Genomic DNA, 21,634 nt, shown 5'->3' with positions numbered 1-21,634 from the left:
ATTTTATTTTTAAATATATTTAAATTAGGTGTATCTAAAAAAATTACTAAAATATGAAAAAAGTTTATTAAAGACAACAAAACACAATCCAAGGAGTTGGCCTAGTTAGTGCAGTTTGGGGCATGGGAGTGTGCTCTCTCCATGTCTCATGTTCATCTTCTATTAGGTGTTATCAACTATTTGGAGCCACTCCTGCAGACTCTGCCTAAAATTTGCTTGATCCACGTGAAGGGAGTGATTTGCGTGGATCTTGAAATTAGTTGAGATATGCGTAAGTTGGTCCAGATGCTCATTAAAAAAAAAAAAAAAAAAGACAACAAAACATGAGAAATGAAAATTTTAAAAATTATTTTTAAAAACTCAAAATAAAACAAAAATATTATTTTTATTCAAAAGTCTAGTGATTTTTAGATACAAAAATGCTTTTTTTAAAAAAATATATATTCTTGCTCAATAATACTACATCTCCCTAATTTATTATTCTAAAATGATTTTTAATGATTTGACATTGAAATTAGACCTCACGTAATAAAATATTTAATAAATTAAAATTTTATACTTTGTTAAATATATTATTAAGAGTGATTGTTAAAGATAATAAATTAAATATTTCAAGTACTTTTCAGTTTTTGCCTTACTATTATTACTTTTTGGTGTATTAAACCAACCCCCCCAAAAAAAAAAAAAAAAAAAATCGTGAGCACCCAAAATTGACCAAAACGTGAAACCAGCTAAGCAAATGCATAAACAACAATCCAATCAAAAGAACATAAAACAACGACAAACAACAGCACAACTCTTTTTTTTTTTTTTTTCTCTCTCTCTCTCATTATAAACATGTATAGAAACAGAGCATCTTCTCAACAAAACCGCCCACCACACTCACCCACCAATTGGACCACACCACCCCCAATTGCCCCCCAACTAAACCACACATCACCCCCCACGCGTCCTCCTCACCCCGCCCCCCCTCAAATTACTACACATTTGCCGTAGATTCTCTCTCGTGATTATTTGATCCTCTTGCAACATTATTTTACAGCATTTATTAATTGATATTTATCAATTTATTTTTTAAAAATTCAACGAATAATATGAATTCATATGTTTCGATTAATCAATATCAAATTAGAATGGTGTATGATATTAACCAAGAGTAAAAAAAAATATTTTCTCCTCTTTCTTTTCATTTGCGAAAGAAATAAGGACAAATTACAAAGATAGTCCTTACATTTTATTAGTTATGTTATTTTGGTATTTACATTTTTTATTAACTTAATTTTAACTATTAATTTTATATTTTACCTCAATTTGATTCAATTGACAATATTGTTAAAATTTTTGACAAAAAATTATCAATAAATTGAATGAGATTAAGGCCAAGTTTGGGAAGACTAAATAAGTGCACTTTTTGACTTTTTTTGTATTATGTGTAGAAAAAATAGAGAAGAGATGTTGATTGATGTGACCTAAAAAAAATAAAAAGATGAAATAAGTACACTTTTTTAATACAAAAATTAAAATGTAGCGGTATATTTGTCAAAAAAAGAGAGAGAGAGGCCTCTTTTTTTGACTCTCTCTCTTGAACCTCATTTTTGGCTCCACTCCACCCTCCAGCCTGTCTCCCCGATATTTCGTCCTCATTATTCCCCCATTATTATTTTATATTCGTCATTTCTCTAGTTTATGATTCTTCTTCTTGGTCCTTTCCTTTCCTCCCCCCTCTCTCTTCTCATAAATGCATATTATAGATTCCTCCTCCTCCCTCTTCTCCTCATCATCGTCTCCAGTTGTTCCACAAAAAATAATAATAATATCTCCATATCCATCACCCTAAAACACTTCAAATCTATATTTCTCTTTCTAAACCTTCCTTTTTTGTTTGAATTTGCTCCAATATTTCCCAAATTTTGTTTTGTAGCTATGGCGGAGGAACACGGGTTTCAGTCGCCGGAGGGCCACCGCCTCTGCGCCAACAACTGCGGCTTCTTCGGCGTCCCCACCACCCTCAATCTCTGTTCCAAATGTTACCGAGACCATTGCATCAAAGAAGATCAAGCCAAGTCAGCCAAATCAGCGGTCGAGAATTCTCTCTTCCTTCCTTCCTCCTCCGCCGCTGCGCTGGCTCCGGCGGTGGTTCTGTCTGTGGTTTCATCTCCGGCCGTTTCTGCGGAGGAAGAGGGAGGAGAAGGGAGGGTTCCAACGGCGGCGGGGCCGAACAGGTGTTCGGTGTGCAGGAAACGGGTCGGGTTGACCGGGTTTAACTGTCGGTGCGGAACCACGTTTTGTGGGGCCCACCGGTACCCGGAGAGGCACGGGTGCACGTTCGATTACAAGGCGGTGGGGAGAGAGGCGATTGCGAGGGATAATCCTGTGGTCAAGGCTGAGAAGTTGGAGAAGATTTAATCAGGGTCGTTGGTTTTGATGACCTTTGTGGTCGGATGAAAATTTGTCGATTTGGTGACCGTTGGATCTGATGAATGCTTTGGTTTGATAGGGATGAATGAAGATGATCAACGGATCCGAGCTTCTCTGGAATTTGTTATATATTCTTCTTTTTTTTCTTTTTTCTTTTTTCTTTTATGTGAGCTTGATTGTAAAAAGGGTTTTTACTTTTTTTATTTTTATTTTTATTAGTGGTGATGATAATAGTATATTATTGTGGATCCTATTGCATAAGTATATTCCTTGGAACCATTCCTATTACTGGTGGTCATTCATGAGCTAGGGTACATTCATAATATGTTAATTTTAATTTTTATATTATTTAATTATACATTATAAGTAAAAATAAAAATAATAAATATATCTATTTTCATGGCATAAATTCAAATATTTATAAAAATGTCTAAATCAATTTTATTATTAGATTTTTTTATTAATTATCTAAATTCAAATACTCATTAAAATGGCCCAATTTATTTAATAGACATTTAAATTTACAGAAACAAAAAAATCAACAATGTTATATAGCTCAAAATTTTGTATTTCAAATCACTCAAAACGACATCATTTTGATAAATTTTGAGTGTAAAACGATGTTGTTTTGATAGATTTGAGTCATTCGAGCCATAAAATTTTGAACTGACAAACATTTTCCCAAAAAAATACTCTATATGTTGAGTTTAAGTTGACAAACTTTAATTTTTAATCACCTTCTTTGGTTTTCAATTTATAAAAACAATTTGCTGAGTTTTTAGATCGTATTTTTATATTTTAAAATATTTTAATCAATTATTTAATTTTTAAAATCACTTAATCTTAATATATTTAAAGAGTAAAAAAATTTATACAAAAATCTTTAAAAATTTTATTGAATACGATAAAATACGAAAATATTTTGTATTTGTGAATATACTTTACTTTTGTTGAACTTTTTTAATTTTTTTTTACATATGTTATACTTTTTATGAGTATTTATATTGGGTATATCTAAAAAATTAAAAAAAAATTATGTAAAATATTTTAAAAATTAACTAAAAACAAAAAAAAAATGTAAACTAAAAATTTTAATTTTTAAAAAAACGGATTCATTTTTTTAAAATTAAACATGGTGAATAGTTTTTTAAGATAAAAAATTCAATAATTTTTTAAAGTCAAATTTAGGACAGCTCGGATACCCGCTATATCATATAAGACATATTCAAAATGAGGTATATATTCTTATTATAATGCAAGGTTCATAAACTCTATTCATGTCATCTGCGAACATTGGGGTTGTTTGCGACCTTTTTGTGAGTGGATTATAATTTATTTGAATTGAATAATTTGTATTAAATTATTTGATATAATTTTTTTTTATAATTAATTAGATAAAAATAGTTTAAATTTTAACAAAAAATACATAAAAATTAGAAAAATAATATTTTTAACTTCGGTTTTTTATTATTAATTTTTAATTTAATTTTTCTTTTTACCAAACAGTACTATTGTGCATTGTGTTGTGTGACTATCACTACATGTCATGTGATGTCAAATAAGGTGGACTATTGAAAAAAGATTAGAATATTGGACTGGATCGTCGAGTACTATATGCCTATAAAAAATCACGTTAATCGGATATCGATAGCTATATGATCAAATCAGTTTCGTATTAAAAAAAATTGAACGGTGAACAAATTAACGGTTGACAAAAAAACTGTTTTGATCACATAGCTATCGATATCCGATCAACATGATTTTTTATAAATATATAGTAATCGACGATTTCTACACATTAAACGGTTCAGATTATTAAAACGAGACCCGTGATAGGCCTCCATAAACCCAACAATACGGTCCAATCCGAACCCGAACAAGACAGAAGCCATACCCATCTCAAATTGGCCAAGTCAAATCCAATTCGTAGTGAGTTAATTAGATTCTCTCCCATCTATTATGTAGGTTAGATATTGTTGTTCGGGCATTATATTCATCCTAATCTTTTTTTCAGATAGTGTCGCTCGGGTTCATCCTAATCTTCCCATTTTAATGATGTCATTCATTAATCTTTTAATGTCAAATGCAGATTATTTATTAAAAAATGAATAAATTACATTTGTTTATAATTATAGCTTGATTTAAATTTTATTTTGATTCCTATTATTTTAGTTTGAACAATTTAACTTTTACATTTTATGTCCAATTTCAATTTAGTCATTTTATTTAAATTTTCATTAAATTTCTTTTTTTGTACATTTTGGGAAATTAACAAATATCTCAAAATAATTAATTTTAACCTCCAACTTGATCGAATGAGTCAACTAGACTTAGGCTTGGTTTGACATGATCTAAAAAAGTTAAAAATTCAAAAAATACTATCTTATTTAAGTTACATTACCTCTTTACTACATCACTTCAAACTCAACCCATATTTCATAAAAAGTTAAAAAGTGAACTTATTGTTTATCGCAAACAACCCCTTAAAATGTAATGATCATATTATTTAATTTAAAATAATAAAAATTAAAATAAAATTTGATTTAAACTATTAAAAATGTAACTTATTCTTTAAAAAATAAGATATAACTACTTGAATACCATCATAAAATAAATAAATAAAATAAAATAAACACAAATGATGATATAAGGAACTGCATAATCAAATTTATGATGTGAGAGAGAGTTGATCAATGCAAATTGAAAAATGCTAACAACCCCATTTATATTTGTGTGGTTGAGATTGAATTTGTATAATATAAAATCTATAAATAAAATTATTGGAAAAAATGATTTTTTGATGATTTTAATTAAATATTAAAGTGGGTCTCAACCGTCTATTGTGTTGGGTCCAAGTGGGTTTAAATACTTTGCAATGAGATTTTTACACCACAAATATAATGGTCAAAAACTATTGAGAATTGAATGAGAAATTGTCCCATCAACTTAGCTTCATGAAAGAGTTAATGGGGTTTGTAACTTTCGCTTTTATTGCAGAGTTTAATAGTGCATTAATGGGGTTTGTAATTTCTGCCTTTATTGCAAAGGTTAATGGTGCATTAGTGACCAGTCATAAAGGCTAGAGGTTTCTTCTCTCTCTCCTATACATGTATAAATTGAGACCCTCCTATCTGTCAAGTCTCAAATATATAAATTTTTGCTTCCATTTTACAAGTCAGTTTGTGAGAAAGTTCCTACTGTGAGAGAGTGTTGCCAGTGTTTTTGTTCGCTAAGCTAGACAGAAAGTGCTTTTACCGTAGCTGGTTTTTGACCGTTGTATCCTGGGAGACAGACGCCGGGATTCCTCAAGCACTCGACCCGTGAGGCGGCGAAATCTGTTTTAAGGAAACTGCTACCGTGCAGGCTTCGGTTTGGTTTCTTTACTATTTTATTGTTTTGTGTATTTCTGTTAAAATTTAGTTATAATTATCAGCATATGTTCTTGGTATATAATTTTGATTTCTTTATAAATCTATTTATTTAATTTTACAATTTGTACAACAAAAATAAATATGAATCACAAAATGATTATTTTAAAATAATTATGTTTGAATTTGTAGTATTCCTTATACTAATTTCCAATCTGTGTGTGTACATTTCCACCTAGGAAGAAAAAGAAAAGATGTATAACGGGTAGTGGGTTGATGGTCTATTTCTTCAATGGATATATAACAATTTTACCAGTAATTAAACATAAAGTTGACTAAAACAAACACAAAAAAACATAAAATTAATACTTAAATAATTTTTTTAAAAAAAGTAAAAAACTGTGCCTTCACTTCATTCGATTTGTGGGTTTTCTTCTTGTTGTTGCTTTGAATCTCTCAATCTGGGTTAGTTGGTGCTGTGTCTTAATTTTCTTTTCTGCTATGTTCAACTGTTGGAGAAGAAACAATGAAGCTTTCTCGCAAACCCTCTTCGTCCTGCTACTGGGTCAGGTTGTTTCTTTCACTGTTGCAGTCATGAGCTTCACTTCCTCTCTCTTGTCCAATCTTGGTGACAACCCTTCTCATATTTCATGATTCTACTCTTGTTTCTTTCTTCAGTTCTTGTAAATTTTGATATATCATGGTTGGGTTTGGTTTTAATTTTATGTGTGTGCTTGTAGGGGTTTATATGCCTCTGACTCTATCATTCTTCACTTACTTGAGTGTATCATTGGTTTATGGAAGCATCTTCTTAGTTAGGCGTCAAAAATTAATGGTAATTTTCTTTCTCATCATTCATAATCTTTGTTTTTTGTGTTTTTAATTGGGTTTAATTTAATGGTTTTGGTTGTAATTTGTCTATTGCATTTGTTTTAATTACTTGATGGTATTAGACCATAATTGATTGGAAGCTGATAAAACAATTTGTTTGGGGGCTTTCATGATCTGAGAAATGTTTCGCGCGTTTTTGCAGGTATCTTGGCATTGGTATTTACTCTTAGGATTTATTGATGTTCAAGGCAATTATCTGGGTATGTAAATTTAATCAGCCTCTGTTTGGGATGAGGCTCTTTCGGTTTTTTTTTTTTTTTTTTTTTGGTTAAAATAGTCATAAAAGATAAAATAAATTATTTTAATCATAACAAATAAAATATCGCATCCAACCGATAATCATTACACTATTCTTTTATAAAAAAAAATCAAAAAAGTTAGAAAGTCAAAAAATCTTTCTTAAATTAAACTTTTTGATTCAGACTAAAAAAAATTAAAAAACCAATTCACTTTCCAAAGGAAACCTCAAAATTTTTTTTTTGCGCAGAGAGAGTAGACCCAACAAATTAATAATAATAATAACAATAATAGCAAATTCGGTGTGGGTTGGTGGTTGGTGTGGGATTTTGGTTTTAGGTATGATCCATGACAGCTGTAGAATCTAACTAGCTTTATTGATGATACGGTTGCCGTTCCCTTTCCTGCTGTGCCTATTTTATCTTTATTTATTTATTATTTTTCAAATCCATCTCTCATGCTCATGGTGTTATTTGTTGGAGCACGATATTTGTAATAATATAATATTTTTATTTATTAATCTATTAAAATAAATACAAAAGAATATTTATATATATGGGTACACATAAATAAATTAATTTAAAATAAAACTTATTAATTTAAGTTTTATTTTTATAGTATGATATAAGTAAAATTATTACTGTACATTATAAATGCCACAATATATTTTAAAATAATTTTAGGGACCATTTGTTGTATGATTAAAAACTGCAAAGTGTGGGATGGATTTTATTTTTTTTCTTCAGTTTAGTTGTGTAACAAAGTTGTGTTTGCCTTTTTCTTCTTCTTCTTTTTTTTCTCTTTCTCTTTAAAAAAAAAATCTCATTGATTTTGCATTTAGCAAAACAAATTTGTATAATAATAATTTTAGTATGTGTACCCATATATAATTTTAGTATAATAATAATTTAAATTAATAAGTTTTAATATGTGTACCCACATATATAAACAATAATGATAGAGAACTCTAATTTTAGAACTCTAAAGAGAACTCTAGTGATATGGCAAGATAAAAAGAAAAAAACAAAAACAAAAACATACACACATTACATCACATGTGAGCCTCACTCTTTATCACATCATCTCTTTAGAGTTCTCAATCTTTATTCATATATAAACATTCTTTTGTATTTATTTTAATAGATTAATAAATAAAAATATTATATTATTGCAAATATCTTGCTCCAGCAAACAACACAATCAGAGAAGAGAAGGATTTGAAAAAAAATAAAATAATAAAGATAAGACGGCACCATATGGGTCACAGCAGGAACAGCGGCGGGAGTCACACAGCAGTGACCCCGCAGATGTTTGGGAATAATCATGTGTTGTAGATAGCATCATTTAATCACAACAATGATTTGAGGTATTGATATTTGCTGAAAATTGTGTGAAAATAGAGTCAGAATGCCAAGAGTCATTAACAAAAGCCTTAATGTTGTGTTTAGTTGGGAGATTTGGAGAGGGATTTAGAAAGGAAAAGGGAAAAAGTGTGTGAAATTATGTAAAATGTAGGTATATTTTATTCATATTTCACCTAATTTTTTTCTTTCCCTTTCCAAACCCCTCCTCAAATCCTCCAACCAAACACAGCGTAAAGTTGAAAAAGCAACAATTCATCTTAGCAAACAAGAATTATTAGTAGTTGTAGAAATATAGTTATTAATTTTTCGTGTTGTTGGCTACATATTTTGTAAAAGCCAGTTACAGTTCGACACGTGGCATAGTAAGGGTAATAAAGGAAGGTTATTCAAGCCTTTAATCCTGATCGTACACGTGACAATAAACATTGGTCCTCACATGATCCGAGTAACACTAGATCAAATAAACGGGATGCAAGATGACGTGTCTTCAAACGGTTACTCATATTCAAATCTAAGTACAAGAGGGAAGCTCAACTGCCAGTAATGGCGTAATGGAGCTACTTGTAAGGAAGCATGACCAGCGATCATGGAGGAGCAGTTCGACAGTTCGAAGTGCAGTTCGAAGGTCATCACTGACGAGTATAAATAGCAGGGTAGCCCCCAGAAAGAGGGACGGACTCAGACCATACAAACCAGTCATTTACTTCATATATTTTCTTTCCAGTCATTTACATTTCCAGTCCTTAAATACCTGTTCTTTAAATACCTGCACTTTAAATACTCGCACTGCACTTCGATTCATAGGAGTAGCTTCAAGTAGATTCAAGTAGATTGCTGTTGTAAACCTCTCCGAGGCTGAGTTCGGACCGTTGTAAGTGTTCATTTTTATGAAATACTTCAATTGTTCTTCATATTACTGTTATTTCTCTTAATTTCTCCTAAGTCAAGCCACCAGTAAAAGTCCTCTTCATTGAGGCTGAAAAGAACTAAAACACAATCGTCTGATAATTGGTTGGCAATTATAATTTCTGTAAGGACTGATTGATCCTTGCTGGCACGCTCACATTCACAAAAATACCCTTCGAAAAGCCAAAAAGCCAACATATATTTTTGGCACGCCCAGTGGGACCTAATTAAAAATGGCTAGAAGAAGACGACAAGGAGAAAATGAACGCTTCGAAGAAGGCGTGGAAGGAGAGGTAGAAATACCAAATCCAGAGGATAATGTGGTAACACATCCTGTGGAAACTCCTATATTGTCAGAACCCATGGTCGAGCAGACCAGTACTTCTGGACAAGAACCATATGTTCATATTATTGGACAAAACCAAGGAATTGGACCGTCCACTATGCCAACAAATCCATGGGATGGTTTAGTGAATGCCATGGGACAACAACTAATGAACACAATGGAAAGGTGGGCAACATCCTTTTTGGATCGAATGAATAACCACCAACCAACAAACACAAGACAAACGGAGGAAGTTGTAAATGTCCCCCAACAAAGATTGGCTAGAGAAAAACAGCCTATGCAAGTTAATGGTCAAACTAGTACCCAAAACTTTGAAAGACCATCACCTCAGTCTTGGTATGAACCCATTTCAAGGCCTATAGCAGGCCAAAATACCTCAGCACTTAATAATGAAGCCACACAAGTTGGTGGATCTGGCCAAGTACAAGAAATTGGTGTAAGAATGGTTACAAATCCTATGTTCGAAGCCATACCTGGCACAAGAGGGTACACCAATCCCTTATTCGAATTTACACCCGGGGGGTTGGAGGGTTTTCCTACAAATGGTAGAGACACGACACCTGTCCCAGCACCTGTTGCAGGTCCTTTCGCAGGTCATGCTCAAAGAGGTTACCCATACCCTCAGCAGCAACCTGCACCGCAAGGACAACCAGCCCCAAATTTACCACCTTATGGACCAAGAGGACCACAAGCACAAGTTTATCCACCAAATCCTGTGTTTGTTCCTCCAGTAGTGGTTCAGCAGGCACAAAATATGGTCCCTAGAGACCAGATTGTTGATATTGTTAGGGAGATATGTGGACCAATAGCTCGGGGGGTCCAGACTCCTATATACAGAAAACCATACCCAGAATGGGTAGATAGGGTACATGAATACCCAAGGGGATTCAGGATACCAGATTTTACCCTTTTTTATGGGACTGGAAATCAATCAACGATAGAACATATTGCTAGATTTGCTGCTCAATGCGGTGAATTCACTAACCATGATTATATGAAACTGAGATTATTTCCAAATTCCCTAACGGGAGGAGCATTTGTATGGTACATCAACCTTACACCTGGCTCCATTCAAAATTGGCAACAAATGGAAGAGGCATTTCATGCCCAATTCTTCCAATCAGAACCAGAAGTATCTATGGCAGATTTGGCTAGGTTGAGTCAAAGGCCTGAAGAAAAGGCTACTCAGTTTATTGCCAGATTTAAAAGGGCTCGAAATAAATGTAGAGTCATCCTGCCAGAGCCAGAATTCGTCAGATTGGCTCAAAATGGTTTAGAATTCAGGCTTCGAAAGAAGTTTGATTCAACTGAATTCAGAGATTTGGTCGAACTGACCTATAAGGTGTCTCGATATGAAACATTATTAGAAGAGGAACAAGATCGAAATAATGCATCATATAAGACATATTATAGAGATCCTAATTATGAAATAGATGCAGCAGAGATTGTAGGCAAAGAACCTGTAATCTGTGAAGCATTAATTCGTAAGGATACAACTATAGACCAGCAGTTTAAAAAGAAAGACTTTCACAGAAAATACTCTTTCGATTTAACAAAAGCAGATGACATCTTTGATCATTTGCTCGCGGCTAATTTCCTTAAGTTGCCTAAAGGAGTAAAACTACCATCTCCGGATGAACTGAAAGGAAAAGTATACTGTAAATGGCATAATTCTTGGTCTCACTCGACTAAAAACTGCATTGTTTTTCGAGACAGGATCCAAGAACAGATTCGGAAAGGAAGTTTGAAGTTCTCAGCTAAAACAGAAAAAGCCATGGGAATTGACAGTGATCCCTTTCCAGAAGTTGGAGAGGCAGCAGCCAATGTCATTACATCAGATTTCCAGAACTTGTCCTTGACAGAATTGGAGGAAGTCAATGTGCAGATGCATGTTGCTAATCAAACCAACGTCAAGAAGAATACTAGAAGACTACCAGTTATTGAACAAGGTTCCTCACACCAGATGGAATGTTCTGATGAAGAGTCACTGGATGATGATTCTTTAGAAGCAGCAGTGATACAGAGAATGTGCCCCAGGTGCAGACTCAGTTACAAGTGGTTGAAGGGGCTTCCAACTGATGGGAAGCAATACTACAGGGATGTTCAGAGACGTCCTAAATCAACCAATGCTTACAACAAAAGGCCGTATCCGGCTAGTGATAGGCAGAGACCACCAGTGGTTGAGCCTGTGGTAAACAGAATGCATGACAAAGGCAAGGAACTCTTGCATGAATCCAGACCACATAACTATTATAGAATGCAGAGTAGCCATTCTGAAAGAAAGCTGGAGAGGAGTTCAGTCCATGGAATCAAAGCCAGAGATTGGCTCCCTAGATCAGTTTCACGCAGGACAGAAAATGGTCACCCTTATCGAAGGTCTGAACCAGATTCAAAACATGAGGACAAAACCAAGCACTTACCTTCACGGCCAGTTTCGAAGATGGCTTCGAAGGTGGAAAAAGGCAGGTCAGCTTCTGAATCAGTAAGCTCATGGGTACCTGGGGTCCCGGATTGGTTTGTAATGCAAAACAAACCTAGGGAGGTACGTGCTTATGGAGATACTGTAAACCAAGGCAGGATGATCAAGCCTCCTATGGTGGCTCCGAACAACTGGATACTGCTTAAACACCCAAAGACGAGGGAACCCGACATGATCCCAGTCATCTCAAGATCACAGAGGAGAAAAATTCAGCGCAGGTACACCCAGTACCAAAAGGATCTGAAGGAAGGTGGAGAAAATTCTTCATCAGTCAAAACGGAAGGGAGGAAGAACCTAAAATCAGACCATGCTCCAAAGCCAGTTCCACAGAGCACAGTGGTCTGTAGCCGAGAACAGTTGGCCAAGGTTCATTCTGAACTGAAAACCAGAGAAAAGGCCAGTTTGGTAGGGTTGGAGAAAGCTCTGATGGAAACAGATAGTGAGACTGAAGAAGAGATTAGCGTGAGTCAGAAGAAAGAGGTTGTGGAGGAAGAGATGTTTGAAGCCTTCATGGCTGAGCAAACGTTTCTGACTAAAGAGCCAGTTGAGAAAAATCCTTCGAAGGGATCAGTTAGTGATGAAATACCAGAATGCATCATGCAGGATGTTTCTGAGGGAGTCAACCAAAGTAACCAAGAGGGGAAACAAGTACAGCCAGCCATCCAGTTTGGCTCGTTTCCCCCAGTATCAGTAAACATGGTGCACATATTGCCACAAGAATTTCAAGCTGGAGATGAGAATCAAGAGGGGCAGGAAGCTGACCCAGTTCAGATCTCCAGTGAAGATTCACAAGCAAGTATGGTGCAAGATAACTTCGAAATGGTCATCCCGATGGAAGATGGATATGAGAGTGAAGAGGTGGTAAGCATCAATCTATCATATCCATTTGAGTACCCCTCGGATTCGATGACACAGCACGTCAGGCCCTTGTACATCAAAGCTTTCTTTGATGGGGTACAGCTGAACCGAGTCCTAGTAGACAATGGGGCAGCAGTGAACCTACTCCCGAAATCTTCTTTGAAGAAACTAGGGAAAAAGAATCCCAGGTTGATACCAACCAGCACAACCATTGCTGGATTTGCTGGAGATAAACAAATGGCTCAGGGGATTCTACCCATTAATTTAAGTGTGGGAACCAGGGATTGTATGACAGCATTTTTCGTAATCGACAGTAATGCTAAATACAATGCTTTGCTTGGAAGGGACTGGATCCACACTAACAAGTGTGTGCCTTCTTCTTTACATCAGAAAATCATGATGGCCTTGGGCAATGGAGAGACAGAGGAGATCGACGCAGATCCTCAACCCTTCATAGCCTGTGCAGACTTTGCGGAGGCTAAATTGTATATTGAGGGAGTGACACCTCTCAGTATACTGATGAAAGATGACAATTCAGCCGAAGTGACGGCTGATGAAGAGGTGACACACCTGAAGCACTTAGTCCAAAAAAGTGCTGATGAAGAGGTTGTCCTTAGAGATGACAATGATGCCTGGTTATAGGCAAAGAGAGGAATCACCAGAAGCCAAGTCCTTGGCTTTGATCAAGTTTTCAGCATTGGACATAAAAGCAATAGTCCAGAAAGTTCAGGAGCAAGAGAGAGAGGCCATGATAATTGGCTGCAAACAGCAGCAGCAACAGGCTAGAGTCTTGACTCTTGGTAAGTACTGTGCCTTGGACATTGAAACAAAAGTCCAAGAAATACAGGAAGAGGAAGCCTTGTGGACAGATTTTGTCTATGAGGAGGAGGGCAGAGATATTGAACTGAAGAACTTAGGGGCAGAACCAAGCTCGAAGATCACTTCAAAGGCAGCAGAAACTAGAGGGAGTTCTCATGCACAAGATCCTTTAGAAGAAGTAAATCTAGGGGAAGGTTCTGTACAACAGCCCACTTATGTAAGTGCTTGTTTGAATGATCTGGACAGAAACCAGCTTTTGGTTGTTCTGAAGAAATACAAAGATTGCTTTGCATGGTCTTATAATGAACTACCAGGATTGGACAGGTCATTAGTGGAACATAGGCTCCCTATGAAGCCTAATTTCAGGCCCTATAAGCAGAAACCAAGAAGGATGAGTCCAGAAGTAATTCAGAAGGTCAAGGAAGAGATCCTTAGACTCCTCAAGGCAGGTTTTATTAGAACAGCCAGGTATGTTGAGTGGCTATCTAATATTGTGCCTGTAGTCAAGAAGAATGGCAAAATGAGGGTATGTATCGATTTCAGAAATTTAAATCTAGCAACTCCCAAAGATGAGTACCCTATGCCTATAGTGGACTTGCTGGTAGATAGTTCAGCAGGTCACCAAGTCTTGTCAATGATGGATGGGCATTCCGGCTACAACCAAATATGCATTGCAGAGGAAGATATCCACAAGACAGCGTTCAGATGTCCTGGGAATATTGGCACCTTTGAGTGGGTTAAAATGCCATTTGGTCTAAAGAATGCTGGAGCTACATACCAAAGAGCCATGAACACTATCTTTCATGATCTTATTGGAGGATATCTGGAATGTTATATTGATGATATTGTAGTTAAATCCCAATCCATGAAAGAGCACCTGTTTCACTTAGAAGCAGCTTTTGAAAGGATGAGGAAGTTCAAGTTAAAGCTCAATCCTCTTAAATGTGCTTTTGGGGTATCATCTGGAAATTTCTTGGGCTATGTTGTTCACAAGAAAGGAATACAGATTGATCAAAATAAAGCCAAAGCAATCATCGAAGCCAAACCCCCATCAAGTAAGAAAGAATTACAAAGGTTCCTTGGGCAGGTTAACTTTCTTCGAAGGTTCATTTCTAACACTGCAGGGAAAACTAAAATATTTTCTTCCTTGTTAAGGCTGAAAGATGAAGAGGAATTTGTGTGGACAGCAGAGCATCAGATTGCTTTCGAAGGTATCAAGGCCTATTTGGCTAAACCTCCAGTGCTGATGCCACCAAAGGGGAACAAGCCCTTGAAGTTATACATAGCTGCAGCAGAGGATTCATTGGGAGCTTTCTTAGCCCAAGATAATGAAGAAGGCAAGGAGCAAGCTATTTATTACCTTAGTAGGTTTTTAAGTTCGTGTGAATGTAAATACTCAGCTGTTGAAAAGCTGTGTCTTGCTTTGTATTTTGCTGCAATAAAATTAAGATATTATCTTTTGCCTACAACTGTCTTGGTAATTGCAACCACAGATTTGGTTAAATATATGTTATCTAGACCAATGTTGAGGGGAAGAATTGGCAAATGGATACTTGCCTTATCAGAATTTCATCTAGAATATGTCCCTCAAAGGGCAGTAAAAGGGCAGGTTTTAGCCAATTTCTTGGCAGACCATCCATCTCAAACTGAGAACCAGGAGATCATGGAACTTGGTATGACCAGTGTTGAGCCATGGCAAATGTGGTTCGATGGGTCGAAAGCAAATGGGTTAATTGGAATTGGTATTGTAATCAAGTCTCCACAGGGGACAGAAACTACCCATGGTTTTAGAGTGGATGAAGCTACCTGTTCCAATAACCAGGCTGAATATGAAGCCTTAATTGTGGGACTAGAGATTCTTATTGGATTACAAGTACATGCAGTTGACATATTTGGGGATTCTCAATTGGTGATTAACCAAGTGAAAGGAATTTTCAAGTGTCAAAGCATAAGTATCTTGCCATATTATGTTGTTGCATTACATTTGCTTTCTCAGTTTCAAATAGCAAATGTAACCCATGTTCCAAGATTCTTGAACAATAGAGCCAATGATGTGGCTCAAAAGGCTTCGAACTTCAAGAGAAGGGATAATACCCAAAGGGACATAAGCCAAACAACATATCAGAGATTAATTCAACCTTTGAATAAAAGGAATGTGATCTTGGAAGTCAATCATAATGACTTACAAGAACAAGATTGGAGGCATCCAATAATGCAGTACTTGGCTGGTCCATCTTCGAAGGCCAGTAGAAAAGTTAAATTGCAGTCTATGCAATATATGATATATGGTAATGCTCTCTACAAAAGGGGGGGAGATGGCTTATTGTTGGAATGTCTAGGCCCAAAAGAAGCATTAACAGCCATGGCTGAGGTTCATGAAGGCATCTGTGGTGCTCATCAACCTGGTGTAAAAATGAGATGGTTGCTTCGAAGGCATTCCTATTATTGGCCAACCATTCTTAAAGACTGCATAGAATATGCAAAGGGGTGTCAGGCATGTCAAAAGCATGGCACAATAAGGCACGTGCCCATAACTGACCTACATGCAGTAGTAAAGCCTTGGCCATTCAGAGGGTGGGCCATGGATATGATGGGAAAAATACACCCACCTTCTTCGAAACATCATTGTTTCATTCTAGTGGCCACTGACTACTTCACTAAATGGGTCGAAGCTAAGCCATACAAGGCTGTAGACCAAACAGAGGTTATTGGTTTTATTAAAGATTTGATCCATAGATTTGGAATCCCGCAAACCATAACAGTTGATAATGGAACTGTGTTTGATGGGAAGATGGTGAAGGCTTTTGCGGCAGAATTTGGAATTAGCCTTGTTAATTCCACACCCTATTATGCACAAGCTAATGGTCAAGCTGAGTCATCCAATAAGTCCTTGAAAAAAGGAATACAAAAGGTTGTGGATGACAATCCCAGGGATTGGCATAACCTATTGTTGGATGTTCTGTGGGCATATAGAACCTCACCGAGGTCAAGCACAGGGGTCACTCCTTATGCCTTGGTGTATGGACATGACGCAGTCTTACCAGTGGAGATTAATGTCAAATCTTTGAGAGTAAGATGTCAAGATCAATTGAATCCTGAACAATACCATCAAAGTATGTGCTTAGAATTAGAAGGCATAGATGAAGCCAGAATTTTGGCATTAAATAGCATTCTTTTCCAAAAGAAGAAAGCAGCCGAGAATTATAATAAGAAAGTCAAACACATTGGCTTTGATGAAGGTGATTTGGTATGGAAGACAATACTCCCAATTGGGATTAAAAGCCATAAGTTTGGCAAATGGTCACCTAATTGGGAAGGTCCATATCAAATTCATAGGGTTCTGCCTTTCGGAGCATACCATTTAAGAAATTTGAATGGTTATGTACATCCCAAAAAGATTAATGGCAGATATCTAAAACCTTATTTTCCAACCGTTTGGGAGACACAAGGGATAGAGTAAACACCATATGCAAAAACACAAAGCTTGTTCAAATTATATTCAAAATAGTGTGCTTTCATAAAGAATCAAGTACATTATGCCACAAGTTGGCCCAAAAATCATTACAATGCTTTAATTGTTTTTGTACAATAGCTTTCCTATTACTAAGGGAAGGAAATAATTGAATAGCTGCAGCCATGTTTTCTTTTCGATCAGCCAGTCCTTGATTGGTGATGTGCAATTTCTTATCAGTTCGAACCAAGGCTTGGTTTACTGCAGCTAACTCCTCTTCGAGCTGAGCTTTCTTCTCCAGAAGTTGGACTCGAAAGTGGGAGGCAGAAGAGTGTTGTTCTTTCAGAGTTGATACTTCAGTATGCACCTGAGAAACAAAACTCTGGTCCTTAACCAGCTTATCATCCGCAGCTTTAGCAGCATGGCAAATGTTGAGATAGAAATCAATAGTAGCTGCAGCCTGAGATAGATGACTTGAAACACTCATGGCAGACTGCTCAGCAATGTTACAGCATTGAAGGAACCCGTTCCTGATGATAGGCCTTTGTAGAGCCTCGAAGGGGATCCTCGAAAAGGAAGTCAACAGTTGCAAGCATGTGTCCAAATCTACTAAAGGTACAAAAGGCTTGTTGCTGGAGGAAGGAGAACTCTCGAAGATTTCCAAAAGGGAGTTAGCCAAGGCTAATGGCTCAGCTTCAGTAGTAGAAGTAGGAGAGGTAGAAGGAATGTCAAAAAGACTAGCTAGTCTTTCTTCAAAAATGTCTACCTCATCCCTTGACATGAAGGGCATAGAGAGTGTTGTGGTGGAAGACACAAAGGGCTGCATAGGGATGGGAGAAACAGATGGAGCATCTTTGGCAGCCTCTATGGTCTTGGCCACCAGCAAATCAAGTGAGGAAGGGCTGGAAGTAGGCATTGGTGATGAGTCATGAATTGGAAAATTATCGGCATCCCCTGAAGGAGAATCAACTGCCATGCGAGATGAAGTAGCAGTAGGAGGAAGAGTGAGGATCGAAGAAACAAACTGAGGCAGATCAAGAGTCAAGAAAGGGAGGTATGGCTCTAAGCCAAGGAAAAGAGATGCAGGGATACTCGGCCTCGGTAAAGACGTATCGAATATAGGCTTAGGAAGTGGGAGCGTGATTTGAATGGTTTTCACGCGTTGCATCTGATCAACTTCGACTGAAATTGGGGAAGTTTCCGTTGGGAAGATTAATGCAGTGGTCGTTGCTGTAAAAAGAAGAAAATGTGAGGTAATGTCAAGTCTTAGTCTTGAAAAGTCGACAAGAAAAGAATAAAGGCATGCAGAAACTTACTTGTCCCAAGGAATTGTTGCTGCTGCCTCTCCTCAGCTCTTTCAAGAACAACTATGGCTTTGGGATATTCTTGTTCTACAACCTCATGGATGGGATCTTCAAACGAGCTGGTAGCTAGAACAGTGATCTTCCTCCTCTTTTCTATTACTTGAGCAATTGTCTCGGAATCAGAATCTTCGGTAAAATCGGAAGGAGAAACGGCAATTTTTCTTCTCCTTTTCCTTTGAGTTGGAATCATTCGCTCCTCCATTGTCTTCTCGACCTTTTTAGGTTGGGGTCCAGACTCTTCAAAAGTGAGCTTCTCCTCTTCTTCCCTAGCGGCTATCCCCTCTTGAGCCAATTGAGGGTCTCTTTTGTTTCTTTTCAAGGGAGACTCCTGTTCTTGATCATTTTCTTCTTCCTCCATCTCTGGAAGTTCAGTTTTTTCCCTTTCTAGCTCAAAGAGTCTCTTCTTCTTTTGTTGTTGACCACCTTCATAAAAGAAGGATTAGAGATAAGATAGCAAGCATTATATGAAGAGGTTAGAGAAAAGGAGAAAGGGGTACATACTTCGAGTGACTCTGGGAGGAATTGAAGCAGCAGAAGTAAACTGAGTTGTAGCAGTTACTGTAATTGGAATAGTGGAAGAAATGACAGTCTCAGCTTCTTTGGGCTTGGGCACATCCAGCACCTCCAATAGGTTTTGAGAGGAAATGGCCAAATAAACTTCCATGTTGCTCACCCACCAATTTTGATATCTCTTCAATGCAGTACCATGAGGGGAGAAAGGGATGAACTCAAAACTGGCCAAATCATCCATAAACTTGAAGGTTGCCTCTTCTAATCTCGATTTTCGAACCTTCAAATCCCTCTTAGTAAGACTCAGATTGGTGTTGCTGCAAAGAGGTATTGGAACTCCTTGTGTGAGGCCAAATTGTCTAGCAAATTGAGCAGGACAATAAGGCTCAGCTATGCATTTATAGGCTCTGGGGTTGGTGGTCCCAATAAACAGTTCCCTAGGGATCAGTAGGGAAGCCCACATATCTTTATGAATAGGCAAAGCACAGAGCCTATCACTAAGGAAGTGATTTAACCAGGTTGGACCTATGCTAGCTTCGAAGGGACGGAAACGATGATCAGGAAGAGCAGCTGGTAGTTGATGAAAGAAGGAGAAATAAAAGGCAAAAGTAGCTGGATAAAGTGAAGCATTGGCCAGTTTTATGCCATGAGTGAGGGAGTGTAGCCCAGAAAATTTAAGACATTTGGATTGTAGTTCAGAAAAATAGGCAAAGAGCCAAAGCTGAAGAATCCAAAATGGTCCCCCTTGATTGGCATCTAGGGGTTTCTCACAAAAGAGGGAACAAACTCTATATACATGACCCAGAATGTATGGGGCTAAGGCTATTCTTTTCTGCAAAACCAAGGCTTTGGCAAGAGGAGCAAATTCGAGCATGATTCTTTGGGAGGAGGTGCAGAAAAGAAATTTGCAAAGCCAATATAATAAAAAGGAAAAGAATTCCCTATCAGTTACTGGACCCATTCTTTTGTTCTCGACTCTAACAAAATCACTGTAAGATACATTAAGAGAGGGGAGGGAGAAAGGGACTACTAAGTCAGGAAAATCTGGTGTGATGGGGGTACCAATGGGGGATACTCCTAATAGGTGGCAAATATCAAGAACAGTGGGAGCCATCATCCCACACCTAAACTGAAAGAAATTGAAAATAGGGTTCCAGAAACATAAAGCAGCGGGGATTAGAAAAGGGTCTTCTGGGATAGTTACCCTAGATAGTCGAAGAGCATCAAGAAGGCAGAGTTCTTGAAGGTCCAATGTCCTAGCAGGGACAACTCGGTCGTACCATTCTTGCCACTCTGGTCTCATCGTGGGCCAGCATCGGTGAGGACGATTGACTTTCCAGCCTTGCCAGTCGAGACCACCTTCATACAGAAGGCATTGATTCTCCAAGCGAGGATATAGGGCGGGAAGCTCGGAAGGGATCTCCTTGAAAATAGGTCCTAGCACGTACTCTCGCTGCACATGGCGACGAGGGATAAAGAAACGCCCATCGATAGCACTTTTCTCATCACCCTTGTATTTCTCACATTCAGCATCAATAAGCCGCTTCAAAGCCACAGATGAGCTTACGCGCTCTATGGTCGGAACTTTTGATGGGGAAGAAGCCATTGATCGTGGGTTTTCGGAAAATATAGAAGGGAGTAGAGAGAAATGGAAATCCAAAGGGGATTTGAATGTGTAAGCAATTCCGGGGCACAGAGTGAAAAGGTTTTAAATAACTTTTGTGTGCGGGGATACATCTCGTAAGTCATTAAGTACTAAAACGTGCGAAAACAAGGAATCTCTTTCAACATCGATAATTTCTGGAGGGAAAAGCACATTGATGCCAGCTTCGAAGCCACATTTTTGCGCTAAAATTTCAAACAAAAACGGCTTCGAAATGCAGGAGCCGACTTCGAAGCATACTGCATGCTTAAAAATGTCTGAATATTCAAAGTATTGGTCTACTTCAAAAAATCTAAAGACCTGTTCGAAGTGATAACATTCGAAGCAAGCCCTAGAACTCTTTAAGGAAAAAAGGGCATTGTTCGGAACATCCAAACCAGTTATTGGTTTGAGCAAGAAGGAATTACCATAGTTTGCCCTTCGAAGCCAAAAGAGATCAGTTTCAAATTGATTGGCTATATCAACTATGACCATATATTGGTTACAGTTAATATAAAGTCATTAAAATCAAAGTACTAAAATGATATCTGCCAGAATTGTCAATTTTACTCCATGAATTGGAAGAAGACATGATTGGTTCTTTTAGTACTTCATTAAACAGTTGATTCGAAGTATGAAATTGTTCAATTCAAAGTTATGAGTTAGCTTTTAGAGATAAAAGGAAACAGAGTCAAACAGTGTTAAGTACATAAAGACTTTGTTTATTACATTAAGTAACTCTATCTCGGTACAAATTCAAGCTCATAAAAATAAGGAATAGAATAAATAACAAGGTCATGAAATTTTGTCCAGCAATGGTCAATAAATTTCTGTTCTTTCTTTATTATTTCTTCTATTTCTTCTAAAGTCGATTGCATAAGCTGATGAGCCCTCACTTCATAATAGAGTTCTTCAGCCTTTGCTTCGAAGGCCTCTTCCCTCGATTTTTGTTCCAAGTCATCTATAACCAAACCATCCCAG

At 37.0% G+C, this 21,634-nt stretch overlaps 3 protein-coding genes across 4 annotated transcripts in view; 2 read left to right on the top strand and 1 right to left on the bottom strand.

The window, feature by feature from the left end:
* Positions 1-1,676: 1,676 nt before the first annotated feature.
* On the top strand, positions 1,677-2,706 carry LOC114307142 (A20/AN1-like zinc finger family protein). Its single transcript, XM_028252520.2, has one exon. It carries the CDS (start codon positions 1,687-1,689, stop codon positions 2,404-2,406), a length of 720 nt encoding a protein of 239 aa, XP_028108321.2. The 5' UTR covers positions 1,677-1,686; the 3' UTR covers positions 2,407-2,706.
* Positions 2,707-6,002: 3,296 nt separating this feature from the next.
* LOC114307144 (uncharacterized) overlaps positions 6,003-21,634 on the top strand; it is a 28,295-nt gene continuing 12,663 nt past the window's right edge. The window contains exons 1-3 of one of the 2 annotated variants that reach the window (XM_082919533.1): positions 6,003-6,414; positions 6,527-6,621; positions 6,820-6,877. In XM_082919533.1, coding sequence (XP_082775659.1) covers positions 6,288-6,414; positions 6,527-6,621; positions 6,820-6,877 — 280 coding nt within the window. In that variant the 5' untranslated portion in view covers positions 6,003-6,287. The remainder of the gene's footprint in view (positions 6,415-6,526; positions 6,622-6,819; positions 6,878-21,634) is intronic. The other variant, XM_082919534.1, reaches the window with a different exon arrangement.
* LOC145822464 (uncharacterized) lies at positions 17,185-18,648 on the bottom strand. Its single transcript, XM_082919530.1, has 2 exons — positions 18,454-18,648; positions 17,185-18,367 (listed from the first exon to the last, which is right to left on the bottom strand). The coding sequence occupies exon 2, from the start codon at positions 18,303-18,305 to the stop codon at positions 17,202-17,204; it is 1,104 nt and encodes a 367-aa protein (XP_082775656.1). The 5' UTR covers positions 18,306-18,367; positions 18,454-18,648; the 3' UTR covers positions 17,185-17,201.

The sequence above is a fragment of the Camellia sinensis genome, chromosome 3 (genome assembly GCF_055761805.1).
Source record: "Camellia sinensis isolate YWXY chromosome 3, ASM5576180v1, whole genome shotgun sequence".
Classification (NCBI taxonomy): Eukaryota; Viridiplantae; Streptophyta; class Magnoliopsida; order Ericales; family Theaceae; genus Camellia; species Camellia sinensis.
Note: the sequence above shows the minus strand (reverse complement) of the source record. Positions and strands in the feature narration are given on the sequence as shown.